The 16,203-nt window shown below is 36.1% G+C and overlaps 2 protein-coding genes across 3 annotated transcripts; one reads left to right on the forward strand and one right to left on the reverse strand.

Moving 5' to 3' along the window:
* Nucleotides 1-296: 296 nt before the first annotated feature.
* Nucleotides 297-7,824, forward strand: tmem130 (transmembrane protein 130). Of its 2 annotated transcripts, XM_051915548.1 has the most exons (9): nucleotides 297-638; nucleotides 774-862; nucleotides 941-1,112; nucleotides 1,197-1,339; nucleotides 1,443-1,527; nucleotides 1,640-1,842; nucleotides 4,960-5,072; nucleotides 5,838-5,910; nucleotides 6,248-7,824. In XM_051915548.1, the coding sequence occupies exons 1-9, from the start codon at nucleotides 631-633 to the stop codon at nucleotides 6,256-6,258; spliced, it is 897 nt and encodes a 298-aa protein (XP_051771508.1). In that variant the 5' UTR covers nucleotides 297-630; the 3' UTR covers nucleotides 6,259-7,824. The 2 variants fall into 2 exon arrangements, with proteins under 2 accessions (XP_051771508.1, XP_051771507.1); XM_051915547.1 differs by having other exon boundaries at nucleotides 5,838-7,607.
* An 892-nt stretch (nucleotides 7,825-8,716) lies between these two features.
* On the reverse strand, nucleotides 8,717-14,971 carry nptx2b (neuronal pentraxin IIb). Its single transcript, XM_051915546.1, has 5 exons — nucleotides 14,338-14,971; nucleotides 12,683-12,902; nucleotides 11,908-12,152; nucleotides 10,739-10,918; nucleotides 8,717-10,492 (listed from the first exon to the last, which is right to left on the reverse strand). The coding sequence occupies exons 1-5, from the start codon at nucleotides 14,752-14,754 to the stop codon at nucleotides 10,265-10,267; spliced, it is 1,290 nt and encodes a 429-aa protein (XP_051771506.1). The 5' UTR covers nucleotides 14,755-14,971; the 3' UTR covers nucleotides 8,717-10,264.
* Between the last annotated feature and the right edge of the window lie 1,232 nt (nucleotides 14,972-16,203).

Genomic DNA, 16,203 nt, shown 5'->3' on the forward strand with positions numbered 1-16,203 from the left:
CTATATTATTAAGTCTATATTTTAGCCTATAATACAGACTGTTCGTTTTCGTTCGTGAATTGACAAAGATACTCTTGATATCTTAGAGTAATTTAAGCTCATTTTGTGCATTTTTGGACTGAAACTGGTACCATAACAAGCCTGACAGTGAGAGTGATATTGAGAGTGATCAAAGACTGATATCAAATTCATTCGGTATCAATTTATTTATTAATTTCTGTGACGGAAAGAGTCTGATAAACATTTCACTTTTTACAGCGCCACTTTGTGGCCGTTTGTGTTGTAGCCTACTATAGAATAGAGTCTCTGAGAAATATTTGGTGAAAAGTGTTACTCGGCCAACTAGCCCAAGTCTACATATTTATAAACCTTTGGGATAATATAGAGACTTTTGCACGTTGTCTAGAAATCTATCCTGAAGTGTAGAGGAATGGGCTTGTGAATTATTCACGTTTCTGCATGAATTATGTTCTCTTTGGCAGCACAACGCACATCATTATTAAGATGAGCATAAGGATTCAACACGCGAATATGATTTCAAGCCTTTACCAAACAGCGTGAAAGACATAAAAGCTTGAACTACTCAGTCATACTCTCACAAGTCACAAGCTGTACAGATTTGGAGTCCACATGAACTGGTAAATATAGCCTAGCTTATATTTCTGAGTAATAGATATAGGCTAAACATATGTTTCTCTTTCATGGCTAATCATTTAGTTTTTAGTTTTTATGTTGAATGTTTATATTTTAAGCTGTAAACTGATTTCCATCAGGATCCAGAGTGTTGTGGTTCACACTTTTCTCTCACTGATTTCCTCTCTTGCTTTTGGGATACCCAACGAGTTATCCCATCAGTTATCTGGTAAGCTGACTTGTCCTCTTTTGACTTGGTTGTCACTGGTGCAGGTTTTGATGTTACATTGTTTCTATTTCACCATAGGAAATGTCAAAGGAAAGATCATTTTTCATCAAATGGAAGGAAATTCAACATACTTGCGGGATAGTGGGAAGCTGGCGTCTTGCATACCCACCATGGTTTCATTTGAGCTGTCTGACCCGAGACATAACTTGCACTCTGTCACATTTATATACACATGGGACTTGGGCAATGGGTAATCTTTATTTGATCATCCATTTCAGTAAACTAATCTTTTAGCTATAAAATGGTTTTCTTTACAGTTGTCTTTGTTTTTTAGGGAAGTGCGTAAAGGCTCAGAGCCTTTTGTGAAGTGTTACTACACATTACCAGGAAACTACACGTTTAAATTGAGCATCGGAACCAATACATCCCAACATTCCAGAATGACTGGGCTGTACTCTGCAGATTTAACTGTGTTAGGTGGGCGCATAATCATTATCACTTATCATCAATGTTCTGATTTGACTATCTATATAGTAGCCACCAGTGGTGTTAACATGTCAAAGATTCTTTTGTTTTGTAGATGCCATAAGGAGCATTGAATTGAGAGGACCTTTAATTTATAACGTGGATGAAAGCAGCAGTCTGTCCTTTCAAGTTGGAGGAAGGTAAAATTTACTTCAAGAAAGTTTAAAAAATATTTGGAAAGTCAATTTCTTCATATAGTCTTTAAATCTCCATCATCCTGTTCTTTATTTTTTTTCTATCGCATGTGTGTAGTCCTCCAGTTTGGCTGTGCTGGAGAGTTTTGTCTGATTGTGAAACACCCAGTCCAGCTTCCTGCAATTTAGTCAGGCTCTACGGGAACATATTCAATCTGAGCTACACCTTCACATCAGTAGGAACATATTGCTTGGACCTGAGTGTGAGAAATAATATCAGCAACCTCCAGACATCCTACAACATCTATGTGCAGAGCAGCCGTAAGTATATAATTATCTACAACAATTTTTTAATCAACTCTATCGCTATGAAAGGATTCCTATAAGTGGAAATCCTTGTTATAGAGTCATATTGTGGCACTAAGTCACAAATGATTTAGCACAATGTCCAGGCTTTTCCTTTGCATGCAATGAAAGTGAATGAGGACCAGGGACCCCATCAAACATAATGATGACAGAATTTTTCATTTTGGGTGAACTGTCCCTTTAAATACATGGAAAGATGAGACATGAGAATGAGCTTGACCATTACAAATCAGGATACTGTGTCTGACCACATTTGACGCAAAACAGCATGGTCGCTAGCATACCTTGAGGCCACTGATTGTTCATTCATGATTCATTTATCTTCAGCATGAGAAGTCTGAATTACCCAATAGTGCAGCATTTTGACATTCAGGTTTTAAAGAAAGTTTTATGACTTTTAACAGGTTTCAAATTAAAGTGATAGCCCTAAATCGAAAAAATTAAGTAATCATTTACTCACCCTGGTGTTGTTCTAATGCCATGTGTTCTTCTTTCTTTTATGGACCACAAAAGGAGAATTAAAAAAAAAAAAGTCCTGCTTGCGCTTGTCCATATAATGGCAGTGAATAGTGACCAGCACCAAGCTTTTTAAAAAAGAAGCAAAAGTATCACAGAATGATCCCATGTGACACATGCTGTATATTCCAGGTGTTCTGGGGGTATATGATAGGGTTTTAGTGAAAAACAAACCAAAATGTAATGTATTATTTAATGAAATTCTTGACCTTGGCTTTTCTGTGTTTGCACATTCCAGACAGACTGTCACTTTATGTATTAGTTGTGGGGATTTAGGTGCGTTCACGTAAAACGTGTACACTTCCTCATAGAACTTGTAATTACAACTTGTAAACTCAGAATTTTCAGAGACCTCTGATTTGTATCACGTGACTGCTGTACCAACTGACCGCTGCAGATTAATTTTGCCGTTGATAGCGTTGCCTTATATTTACGAGTCCGAGGACATGAACAATGAGTTGGGGGCGTGTCAGTGAGAAACGTGGCGGCTTATAGGTATTTAGCAGTGACATTGTCAAGCTTTTTTATTTACAACAAAATAAGCTAATTCCTTGCACAAAATAATAGCATAATATAATATGTAACTATAAAGTTTAGTGGCTTCCTAAATTAATTAAAAACATTAAAAAGCAAAACACCGGATGTACATTATTTGTTCTTCATTTTCTAGAAGTAGAGTTTAAAAACCTTGCCATATTTTTGTGTAGTTAATTAAGAGAAGGTACACTGCCATCTTGCTCCGACAAAAGTAACTTGAACACACCTGACGTCGTAAACACGACTTCCCAAATTGTAAATATGAACTTCCCAGGAGGACTTGAATGCATCACTATTGTGATGTATGTAGGGGTGAAATTGCTTCTCAAACAAGAAAAAATTACTTGATTTAGTCCATCGGGAATTGATTGGATTGTGGTTTGCTATGATCTCATGTGACTGACAGGTTGTCCCGCCCTTGCACCAGTCATCAGAGGGTGCTTCTCAATACTCAAATTAATGCTTCCTAGTTTCCTCGCTCCTCCGTCCTCCAGCCCGTGACCCGGAAACCGATTGTACGCAGCCATCTTGAAGAACATCTCAATTCTCTAATTGCACCGTGAGGAGGCGAGGAACAAGGAGTGATGATGCTTCCTGAGGAGTCATGAGTAAGGATACTCAGGGTGCTTCTCATTTCTTATTTGTGCATCCTTGTTTCCTTTCCTCGTATTTTAGCTCCACCCCCTTAGGATGCAAGGGAAGGATACACCTGTGTACCCTCGCTCATGACTCCTCAGGAAGCTTCCTCACTTCCTCGTTCCTCGCAGTGCAGTTAGAGAAGTGAGATGTCCTTCAAGAGCGCTGAATTCGACCGGTTTCCAGGTCACGGGCTTGAGGATGTAGGAGCGAGGAAACATGGATGCATCGATTTGAGCATTGAGATTTATAATAAATACTGTAATATTCTATAAAAAAAAATAATAATTGTCAATTTTGATTTCATGGTGACATAAAATCGTTAAGACGTTGCGTTCACGCCATGTCACAATTACCATTTTTAGGAGATAACAATCTACACTATCAATGCCAAAATTAATTTGCAGAGATCAGGTGATATATAGCGGTCACGTGGTAGAGGTCAGAGGTCAGAAAATTCTGAGTTTACAAGTTGTAACAAAGACTATAGAATAACACAAGACGCGTCACTCCTACTGTTTTGAATGGGAGAAAGTGCAACGCGCAATATGGCGGAATAAGTCCCGCCTTCTAAATAAGAGCCAATCGTCAACTGGTAAAGTCATCGCGTCACTGCAGCAACCGTTAGAAGCTCCGGTTTCTATAGAAACAGTCAGACGCGCGCCTCCGAAATAAGGCATAAGAGACGTGCATTTAGAACTGCGCATGCGCATTAGCTTGATCCAGCCTAAAAAAAATACCGTTTTTTGTCATGATTCGAGCGTTTAGAAACAAAATTTATGAGACAGTTGTTGCCAGATTTCATTGGTGATTTCAAATATGAAATTTAATCGAAAGCTTGGCAAACATCTTTGGAGAATTTGATGTTTCCCCATTCAAAGAGATAGGAGCTGCACTTGGATGCCCGAAAGGAGTTTCAAAGATGGCTGCCGAGTGAAATGACTTGTCTTAAAGGGACTTTGGTTGTAACAAGTCAAGTCAGAATTCCGACATGGCGTGAACGCACCTCCAGTAGGTGGCGTCGAGTTACTGTTTTTATGATCGGATCATTGAATCATTAATCAACCGATTTGTTCAAAACACCGATTCATTCATTAATGTGTTGGTTAGAAACGCGTTGATTCTGTGTCAATTCTTTAACTTCGTTTGGAAATTAGTAGAGCACAGAACGTAACTGGCAATATTGTGTCGAAAGTGTAAGTTACAAAATGTTAACTTCTTGTTTATTTGACTATTTGTTGTATAAAAGTAATATCACTATTGATGCTGTTGGCTGAATAGGCCGTGACTCGGCCGTCCAGTCCCATTTCCCGCTAATATTTGTATGCTATATTTGTCTTTGTTAAACATTAAGTCTCACATGTAAATATATTTTCCCCTCAGATGTAAGTCTTATCTTCATTTTACCCTGCGCTGCAGTTATTATTGCTACCCTCATATTCATCTCTGTGACAGTGTGTCGTCCACGGCAGCAATCCCTCACGTCTAAGGCACCGGTGAGTGATTCGCATCAGGAAAGACAATAAAAACAGAGAATAATGTGTGAAGATGTATTTTTTTCGCATTTTGTGGTAAGAGTTTTAAGTGTAACATTCAGGTTTGTCCACTAGAGGTTGACATACACCAGAAAGTATTAAAGCCTTTTGTTGTTAAAAGGATGATTTGGATTTCTGTATCCTGCTAAATTATCAAGTAGCGAATCCATGCTTCTTTCTTTCTTTTGTGGGGATGAAGATGTATAACGTATTCACTTAAAATTAAGCTATGAGCTATTTAATTTTGAGTTAAATATTTAAATATTTTAAAGGTGATTATTAGGAAAAATGTCTTCTATGCAATTTTAAAGAATAGGCTATTTTTAAATCAATGTAGTTTTAAAGGATGGATAAAATAGCTTCTTGTGTGTGTGTGTGTGTGTGTGTGTGTGACTCTATAGTTACCTTAATCTAATTTATTGAAATAAGTGTTAAAATAGGTTAGAAATAAGTAAGACTAGTTACCCCTTGACTAACTTGACTAACTCAGACTTCACTCTTAAAAATAAAGGTTCCAAAAGTGGGTTTTCCACAGCAATGCCATAAAATAATTATTTTGGGTTCCCCAAAGTACATTTCAGTGAACAGTTCTTAAAAGAATCATTGTTTTCTTATTGTAAAGAACATTTTAATAATAAAGTGTCGTTAGCAAATATAATAAGTGTAATTTTTCTCTTTTTAATTGAATTAAAATTATATAATTTAACTCTTTTTGTCTGTCTTCAGGTGGCAGATATGAATTATCTATCCTTCACAGACATCGAGCTGCGTGTCAAGGATGCAACCATCCCTTTACGGGGTAATTCTCCTGCTTCTAAGACAAATGAAGCCCTGCCCCTTCTTCATCAGCCAGAGGCTTCCTAAAACACCCAACCCTGTTAGTCTCACTGTGACCGCCCTGGTCTTCAGTACACTTGAAGTATTCCTTTCAGTCTATCTTTCATTGCATTATTTTGCTACGTTGTCTATCTATTTACATTTGAAGCTAAGATAGAGATAGGCAGGTTTAGACTTACCATCCTATGAATCAACACAATACAGAACCCATGAAAGCTTTTCATTTTGCTCATCTGAATCACCCTTCTGTGTCAATGTGAACACACTAATTCTTCTTCCTGTTTTCTCTGCTCTTTTAGTTCATACTTGAATGGGTTTCAAGGTTTCACTGCACGAAGGTTCCATTTGTTAATGCAAAACTCCTTGAGATCCTAATGGATGTTGACATTGGTGATGAACCTTTAAAAGTAGGAGAGTATATGAGGTTAGATGGATTGCATGCAGTTCAACAAGCGTGCCTTGGAATATTGTTACAATTTTAAACCTGACCCAAATGTACAAAACACACCGATGTACAGAACAGCATGATCATTCTTTGCGAGTGATTATGAGTGAGAGTTTCCTTGTATAAGACCTAGAGCTCTTTCTGCTGGAATGAATGAATCTGACCTGTATATTCCTGCTGTGATGATCAATGACATTTGCCATCTGCACTGTGAGGTACCAGGAAGACAAGAATTACAGCTCCACAAGGGACTGCAAAATACCTCTCTAGGTTAAAGGCTACAGATGAGCAATGCATCATACGTCTAGTAATAACTGTGCCCTTCAGCTCAAAAGTAGCTGAGGCATTATTCTTGCCCTTGGAAGTGTAACGGAAGTCATATGTATGACTTGAATATGTTTCTTTACAAAAGTTTAGCAAAGATTTAGCTCCATTTTTTTTCATGAGGAAACAGTCGACCAATTAATACAACCTGTCACCTACACACTGATTTGTCATAACTTGGTTATAGTGTAGGGTCAGTAAGATTTTTTTTTTTTATATATATTTTTGAAAAAATGTCTATGTTCACAAAGGCTTTATTTATTGGAATACCGTAATACAGTGAAAGCAGTAATTTATTTATTTGAATACAAAAATACAGTAAAACTAATATTGTGAAATATTATTACTACTTTAAATAACTTTTTTTAAATATTTTAAAATGTAATTTATTCCTCTGATGGCGAAGCTCTTCAGCAGCCATTTATCCTCCAGTCTTTAGTGTCACATAAGTCTTCAGAAATCATTCTATAATATGCTGATTTGGTGATCAAGAAACATTTTTTTATTGTTAAAAGAGCTGAAACAATTTTTTTTTTTTCAGGATTGTTTGATTAATAGAAAGTTCAAAAGAAGAGTAGGGTGAATTTAGGTTGATTGAGACACTTTTTCTAAATAATTTTAATGGCAAAAAAATGTCCCAATCAACCTGAATTCACCCCTTTTTATTTGAAATATTGAAAATTTTGTAACATTATATGTGTAAATGTCTTTCTCTTTTGATAAACTTAATGCATCCTTGCTGAACATAAATATTAATTTCTTTAAAAAACATGTTTGAACAAGATTATAAATATCTTGAGGTGTGCTGTATTTTAGGAAATGAGGCCATTTTGGAACGCTTTAGTAAGAGATCTAACTATTGGAGATAATAAACCTTTGACGTGTCACTATTTTACTTTGCTTTTACTTAAGGAATGAAATCATTTTTAATAACGGTGCTTCTAACATATATTTTTGTAATATTAATAATTTATAATTGAATTAGATTTTAAACAGCTATCCCTTTGAGATCTCATCAGTATTTTCTCATAAAACACAATCATTAAATTCAATAAACACAATGTCCACCTTTATGTTATTAATAAATCTTACAGTGACAACCACAAACTGTGCCTCTCTTAAAAAAAATAAACATTCGCCATCTTTTGAAACTATTTTTATAATATTCTTTAGCAGTAATGTTTTAAATGACCCAATTATATTTCTAAACAAATACCAAATCCATCACTCTCCACTATTATTGCTGCTTTGCAAATGATAAATCACACAGTAGTGTAATCCATTCTACTTCCCCTCAAAGCTCATGTTGATGTGTGACTGAAATGCATTTGGCAGAGCATGAGTAAACAAAATTCTTTAAAGTGTTAATCATCTCAGGGATGTGAGCTGTGAGGAAGCTGGAGATTTTCTCTCCCTGTAGGTGAAGGTCACGGAGATACAGCTGTTTTTTTTTTTTTCTAGAGACCTTCTCAACATCCCCAGCTAAATACTGTATGCGCTGACCTCTAACACCACCCGATAACTTTTCATTGTTATGTCCACCTCTCTAAAGGTCATTTTCTTTTTTTAAATAGTTTTGTTTGTCCAGAAATGTCCCTCTGTGACACGAGCTTTGGCTTGGGACTGATCTCATCCCTTAAGACAGGCTAATGCCCTCTGAGCCACCTGTCCATCAGAGCAGTGTGATTACATGCTCTCCTTCCACTTTTTGACCTCAACCACAGTTATATCTGCAGAGGTTACATTCATAACACAGTTCTATCTCATTATCTACTGTATAATTTGGTCAAAACAAATTTGGTAATAAATTTGGTTTAAAACAAATTTGGTAAAAACAAATTTACCATGCCACAAACAAGTGGTACAATGAACAATGTCTATTGTAAAGTCAATTGCTGGCTATTACAATGTTATATTTATTTATTGGTGCTGAAAAAAAGAGTAAACCACAATAGAAAATATAGCAGAAGAACAAACAAAAACGGCAATAAAAAACAAAAAGGTTTCAACGCTAACTTTATTTTTCATTGGCAATTACAGGTTAGCAGTGTCAAGCAAACCTTGAATAATTGGCACAGTAAACAAAAAAGGCTTTTCATTAAACAAAATATGGGTATCTTGACATTGCATTTACAAACAAAACAACACTAAATTACATATCTGATATAAAAGCAGGGTATAAAAATATGATCATATATTCAAAGAAACAGACCTTGTAACATAATTCACAGTTCATTCATTAATTGTGTTCAAAATATCTGACAGTGTTAAAGCATTTATAATCTTCAATGAGTAGTTCACTCAGCATATAGAGAAATGGGCTTTAGACTCCAAAAAGAGTTGATTTTCAATATTTTTAAATAAATATGTATTTATAAGAATGTATGACAGATTGATGGTGCTTTAACCACATTATTTGCTCTGATGGTTTGAAATAATGCTAAACAGGCTAAAGGCGCCGCTGTAAAAGTGATCCGAAAATTTCAGACTTTTGACTTGTACAGCACATGATCTTCCTATATAATATGTGGCCTTGTTCTTCAAATCAAAAACAGCTTTGTAATCAAAACGTGACTTACAGTATGCTCCCTAAGGACAACAATGAACACTCACAGAGGACATGGAAAGACGTGAGAACTTTTACTATATAAAATCTGAAAGCTTTTGCTGCATTCATGCCATGTCACAATTACTAGATGACAACCCGGGACACCCTACTTGGAGCTGTTCATGTCCTCAAACTCAGAATTATGTGTTTCTATGCCAAAGTGAATGTGTAATTTTAGCAATCAATAGCCAAAACCTTAATACAACAAGTAATGCAAATGCCTTATTAAACTTATAGTTTATTTAGCGGGGCATTACATAGTTATTCTATGCTAACTCTGTGTCAGCTACATTAGTCTTGTATGTTTTTCATTTGTTTTTATTTATAGATTATTCTTGCATTATTAAGACATTAGTCAATTATAGGAATTATTAAACAAAAATATTACAAAATAACTGCTTAGCGACATTTTACTGCTGAAGCTGCTGCCATTTTGGGTGTTTCCGCATGATGAGTTTTAAAAATCAGAGTTAAGTTTTTCAAGGACGTAAACACTTTTTACAAGTCGTAATCTCATAATTCCAGTAATTCCAACATGTCATGAACGCAGCTATATAAGCATGTGTGTGTGTGTGCTTTTCTGTACACCAACAAGGTGACATGGTAATATACCATGGAGTGTCATGTAAATACATGGTACATAAACATGATGATCTTTCAGTAACATGGTATTTATCAGAGTACCATGGTAGTACCATCTGGTACATTACTTTCTGTAGTGGCAATAAACCTCAGCCACAGATATGTCGACTGAATATATCAACTGAAATGTTACATTTATCTGTATGCTGTAATCTGTCCAAGAATATTTAAATATATTGTTGATATAGTTGATTTAGGTTGCTTTTTCTTAAAACTATTTGCTACTTCTTGTTTGAGTGATGAAGATAAATCTTTTTTGAGATGAAAAGTATCGCTTACTAGTATCCACAAACACTTTTAATTGTCAAATAGCCGGTCTTCACATAGCTCCAGCGGCCACTTTGAGGCTCCACCAAACACCTCGATGTTACTGTCGGTCCAGGCCACCACATTCCCAGGGATGTAGGATGAGCAGTTTGACATGGCAATGATATCCGTGGAGCGCAGGACCCGATCCCAGATGTTAAAGTGGCTCAGCTCCCCCACAAAGGCCTGGGTGGCATCAAAGCGTCCCCCTACTACATCCTGTTGAGGCCATAAACGACAGGCCTCGTTAAGACAACAACAATAACCCCTTTTTATTCACTCTCAGAGCATGTGCATGCTAACTCTACGACATTGTTTGCTGCCTGAGGTCAAGTTTTATTTAAAATATAAAGTTCATGAGTCAGTAACACTATTGTGCAGGGATGGCATAATATTACATTTACAGTGCGACTGGGTCTGGGAATGCAGCAGAAACTGCTGTATCAGCTCTGCTTCTGTTCTCACCTGCTCTTGGCCCAGGATGAGGACTCCTCCGGGCTTGATAGGGTGCCAAGGGGCCAGATTGTCTCCTGAGCCCAATCTTTGGCCATCCTGATAGGCTTCCCAAAGCCCATCCCTAGTAGTCCAAGTGATGCAGACATGGTGCCACCTCCCGTCGCTCAGTGATAGAGGTAGTTGTGCCACCTATTTGACAACAGGAGGTATTCGAAAATACTTTATCAATATTATTTTCTTTTTATTTTCTTTCTTTCACGAAGCACAAAGTGAGATCTTAAGTTTCTGTTTTCCACACAAGGAAAATGGATGGTTGACAAAAAGCACCAAAAGTAGCCATATGAAGCTGTACAATTGCTTTGTATGAGAAACAGACTGAAATTTAAAAGGATAGTTCACCCAAAAATGAAAATTCTGTCATCATTTATTATCCATGTGTCGTTTCAGACTTAATTTATTTTTATTTTTTGGTTTCTGTACATCTAAAAAAAAAGACATTTTTCAAAATGTCTTCTTGTTTTACAGAAGAAAGAAAGTCATACAGGGTTGGAATGTCAAGAGAGTGAGTAAATGATGACAGAACGTTAGGTTTTGGGTGAACTATCCCTTTAAGTCATTGTACACTGATAATCTTCCTTTGTGCTTGTAAATCTCATTTGCAGTCATGTTTTTTAAACTTTCCATGTTGTGTTTCCAGGTCACATGACTCCACCTCATGCAACACATCAAACACATTTTTTTTTACACAATTGGCAATGAGATTTCAAAGCTGAAGTAGATAGAGAGATTAACAGTGAACAATTATTTTAATTTTAATCTGTTTTTCAGAAGTGAGACGACCAGAGACAACGTTATTGGATTACATCATGTGTCTGCACAGCGTACGTGAACGCGTTGATGACGTATGATGTCTGAAAGGGAACACATTCTATCTTTTCATTCTGACCGAATACAATGATTGAACGTTTTATGATCCTACTCCATCCGCAGATGATTTATATATTTATAAAAATACATTTAGACTGTTTAACATAGTGATTGCTATCAGGATATGAGGAGACTTTCAACCAGCATAACAAAAAATGTTTCTGTAGGGAATCACCTATTGCACCTTTAACATCAGTGTCCTCACAATATTCAATGCTAAACTTGCTTTTCTTAATACGTTGTTTCTTTACCTTGTCATTGATGAGCAGTTCTATGGGGTTATGGCCCCATTCGATCAGTACGATCTCATTTGCCTGTCCAGGCACTCCGTAGGAAAACGGGGTTCCAATGCCGGGGCTCGAACCTGACTTGAGCCACATGCAGACAGTGAAGGCGTACATTTCTGGTAGGCTTTTCTTTACTTGTCCAAAAAGATAATTAGTGCGAAGAGGAAGAGAGATCTTGAAATTCTCTGGTGATTTGAATCCAGCTCCTCCTAAAACCAAAAAGTGTGATTTATTATTGCATAATCACTGGAATAATGCAGAAATATGCTGACGGTCCACAAAACAACCTGATTACGCCCTCAGCCCTAACTCTTTCAAATCAAACATTAAGAAAAATAATGTGGACAGCTATGATTGAGACTAGATTTTAATGTACAGGAAACCAAGAAGCAAACTGTAACACTATAGTGGCTAAATATATATATATATATATATTTTTTTTTTTTTAAAGTTATGGCTTTATTAGATAGGACAGTTTAGAGATCAGACAGGAAAGCATGGGGTGGAGAGAGAGGAACAGGATCAGGACCTCGACCCCGGAAATAGAACTCGGCTCGCCGGATATATGTTGCAATATGTCAGAGCGCTGCCCACAAGGCTATCAGCTTTAACAAATATGGGAATTTTGAAGCGCATAGTGCTAAACAGTTAAAAAAAAAACGTTGAAATAAAATGTTACTAAGCTCCTCTACTTTGGAAAGAAGAATGACTAGAGATTGTAGGAGTGTTTTGTACAGACCTTTCTCCAGTTCAGAGATCCTGTTCATGAGAGAGTTGAGGGTATTGTCTGTGCGCTGGCGATGAGCGACAGTCTCATTATATAGCTGGGACTTCTCTTCCTCAAGCTCATTGACCTTCTTCAGCAGTTGATCCTCCAAGTCCTCCAGTCTACGCTGCAGTAGATTTCTCAGCTCATTAGGAAAGGAGGCACCAGAGATATTGGCTCGCATTTGCTGTTGCTTTGGAAAGAAATGACAAAAAATAAATAAAATAACGACAAGCATTGGATTTCTAATTATAGCTGACAGAATTGTACAAAAGCTTTTTCTTTGCTTAATAGAACCTATTCCGTTCTGAACTAAGAACATTACAAAGAAGTAAAACTCTTTTCTACATAATCCAGTTAGTTTTCTTTCTTTTTTTTCTTTTTAATTTTTTGACATCAATATAATATTTGATGTCCAGGACCCAAGGAAAATGAAGAAATTATCATGTTTTTTATTCATAAATCAAATTTAGGTTTCAAGCTTCTTCTATAACACCTGTGCAGGTGAAAACATTTGCAATAATTTGAGGAAGTCAAAGAAATCAATGTCATTCTTGAAAAAAAAAAAAAAAATCACTCTGCTTTGTAATCTAATTTTTTTCTTAAAATCAATTAATTGCTAATGATAATTAGGAAATCACCTAATATTCCTCTTTATTTATTTATTTTTTTATTTTTTTATTTTTTTAAACAGAAAGAGGATGTTTTCATGGCTAAACCATCAAATTGTTAGCATCTTTGAAAAGAATATCTTGAAGATACACCATGTAGGATAAATAAAAAAAATAAACAATAAAAACATGTAAATAAATCTCTGATGATGACAAAAATTAATAGCCAGGTCTCGTGAGGTTATATCTGTATGGTTAAGGTTTTTTTTTTTAATGACACAGGTACACTGGAAAAAAAGGTAACCTGTCCTGCAATTGTTACCTTAAAGAGCTATTTCTACCTGATTTAATTAGATTTTTTTATATAAATTAAGGCCTATGTTGATTCAGTGATGTTAAATAATATATTTAACTAGTTAATTACCATTAGTAGGTTACCATTTTTCAGTTTAAGTAAATACAAATATTTTAAGGAATTCACTTGGTTTATATTTAATGGAATTGGAATACATATAGTTTAGCCCAATTCTGCCTTTTTATTTAGCAAAAAGGGCTTCACAGAAAGAAAAAAAAGGATTAACATTTCATTAAGCAATTAACCCTAAAACACTAACTAAATTAACTTCCTCCAAACTAGGAAGAACAAAAACTCATTCAGTGCCAGATGGCAAGATCACTTCATGTGTGAAAAAAAGAGGGTTTGTTAGGGTTACCGTTTGCTCCATCATTTCACACAGTCAGATTAACACCTGACATTTAAATGGCATCGACACATTCCAGACATTTTGTCGCTTGGGGCATCATAAGTAACTTGGCCATTTGTGGTTAAGGGATAGAGACGTACTAACTAATGAGATAATCCCTGTAAATCTTCAACGCCTCCACATAATTACCAAAATAGTCGTGGCAGAGAACCGTCCAGCACAACTGTGCTTTTAGTCATTTAATCTCTTTATTTACACATGTAGAACACGGCAAAGTGTCAAACTTGTATAGCTGAAATAAAGACTCTCTTACCTCTAGGTTTTCCAGTCGATCCTTCAGACCCTGCATGGTCTTTCCAAGAACGTCAATGGTGTCATTTGGATCTTTAGGCACATCATCCATTGTGTCCTTATTAATTTTCCTAAATATTTCGGAGTCAGACTCGCATCGTGACAGTTTAGACGTCAGCTCTTTAATCGTCACTAACTGACTGATAATTGTCTCCTTCTGTTGTAAAATTGTCTCGCGAAGTTGCATGACCGTGTTTCTCAGTTCTTCCTCTTGGACCGATGAGCTCTGAACAGGCAGAGACTGCACAGGGCAACTTGTATCCTTATCAATGGGGACTGCAGTACATATAAAACGCTCACCTTTTTCATTTTGTCCATAGACAGCTTTTACACACGTCAGTGCATAGACGCACATGAGTCCGGCGACCAGATGAAGCATCTTGTAGTGATGTAACAGGCGCGCGGAGAGGTTTAATAATCTGTATGCAAATGTATTGTGTTGAATCGCAAAACTTACCTTAAACTACACATATCGAGTAAAACATTTCCATCGGTTGATATTAGTGATGATCCCCTGCCCTTTGAACTACTGACTCCGCGCTTCTCGCGCTAGTGCTGCTGACAAGAAGAGCGACACAGTCAACAAATGAACTTCAGCGATTGGAGGAATCGGATTGGCTGTAGTAGCCTGTTAACGTCACTGGCCCTTGTAGCTATAAAATAACCTTCCTAAAAAAAAATCAAGCACCTTTAATCCAACATGTTAGCGAGAGAGTTTCTTAACAAAAGACACATATCTCTTCAAAGTCCTCTTTAATCGGTGGGCAGTAGCAAAGATATAGGCCTAAGTTATAAGTCTATTTAACAACACATGGATTAGGCTATTTGAGTATTACTTAGTGCTTCGGGTAATAAACTACACTGTAACCTTTAAGATTTTGGGATTATATTGTATTTATAGCGGAGAAGGTGACAGTGGTTTGTTTAAACGTTTGTAATGTTGATATAATGTGCATATTATAAATTGCTTGTCTGTTATAAATTAGGTCAAATTTAAAACTTGTTCCAAAGCTGTGCAAATGATTTTCACATAGGCTACAAAAATAGCATTGTTACAGCGTAGCTCACAACCTGTTGTAAAACTAATTGAAAACATGGCCATGTAAAAAATTAACTGCAGTAATAAAATTATGTTTGATATAGGCTAATAATTACCATCTTCCATCACCACCCTACTGGAAACAACTATAAACGAGATACATAAAAACATAAAATACATAACATCCTACAAAGATGGCAAAATCCAAAATCCTTGTGGGGACATTTTTTGGTCCTCATGAGGAAAACAGCTAATAAATCATAGTAAGTGATGTTTTTTGAAAATGTAAAAATGCAGAAAGTTTTCTGTGATAGCTAGGTTTAGGGTTAGCGGATAGTTTGTACAGAATAAAAATCATTATGTCTATGGAAAGTCCCCATAAAACATGGTAACCCAACATTTCTCTCTCTGTGTGTGTGTGTGTGTGTGTGTGTGTGTGTGTGTGTGTGTGTGTGTTTGTGTGTGTGTGTGGTCTGGGTAAACCCATACATTGTGGGGACTTGAAATTGTGGGGACATTTTTGTTCCCCATAAAGTAAACATGCAACTTATAAATCATACTAAATTATGTTTTTTAGAAAATATAAAAATGCAGAAAGTGATTTTTCTGTGGTCGTGTTTAGGGGTACGGTTAGGGGATAGAATAAAAGTAGTATTATGCATAAAATAGAAAAGGATATTTCTAGTTTTTTAGACATTTTGATCAAAAGCTTGTGTGGATATTATATATCAAATTATATTACAAATTACAAAGATGGTTGATGCCGGTTCTGTCATTTAAAATCTATAA

The sequence above is a fragment of the Ctenopharyngodon idella genome, chromosome 12, assembly GCF_019924925.1.
Source record: "Ctenopharyngodon idella isolate HZGC_01 chromosome 12, HZGC01, whole genome shotgun sequence".
NCBI lineage: Eukaryota > Metazoa > Chordata > Actinopteri > Cypriniformes > Xenocyprididae > Ctenopharyngodon > Ctenopharyngodon idella.

What these genes read in the sequence shown, in the direction of transcription:
- tmem130 (XM_051915547.1), top strand. An exon ending in ACATGGGACTTGGGCAATGG is followed by an intron (nt 1,113 to 1,196) that starts GTAATCTTTATT and finishes TTTGTTTTTTAG; the next exon opens with GGAAGTGCGTAAAGGCTCAG. An exon ending in CATCTATGTGCAGAGCAGCC is followed by an intron (nt 1,843 to 4,959) that starts GTAAGTATATAA and finishes TTTTCCCCTCAG; the next exon opens with ATGTAAGTCTTATCTTCATT.
- nptx2b (XM_051915546.1), bottom strand. Translation starts at nt 14,754, where the DNA reads ATGCTTCATCTGGTCGCCGGACTCATGTGCGTCTATGCACTGACGTGT. An exon ending in AACTGCTCATCAATGACAAG is followed by an intron (nt 10,919 to 11,907) that starts GTAAAGAAACAA and finishes GTTGTCAAATAG; the next exon opens with GTGGCACAACTACCTCTATC. An exon ending in TCATCCTGGGCCAAGAGCAG is followed by an intron (nt 10,493 to 10,738) that starts GTGAGAACAGAA and finishes TGGCCTCAACAG; the next exon opens with GATGTAGTAGGGGGACGCTT.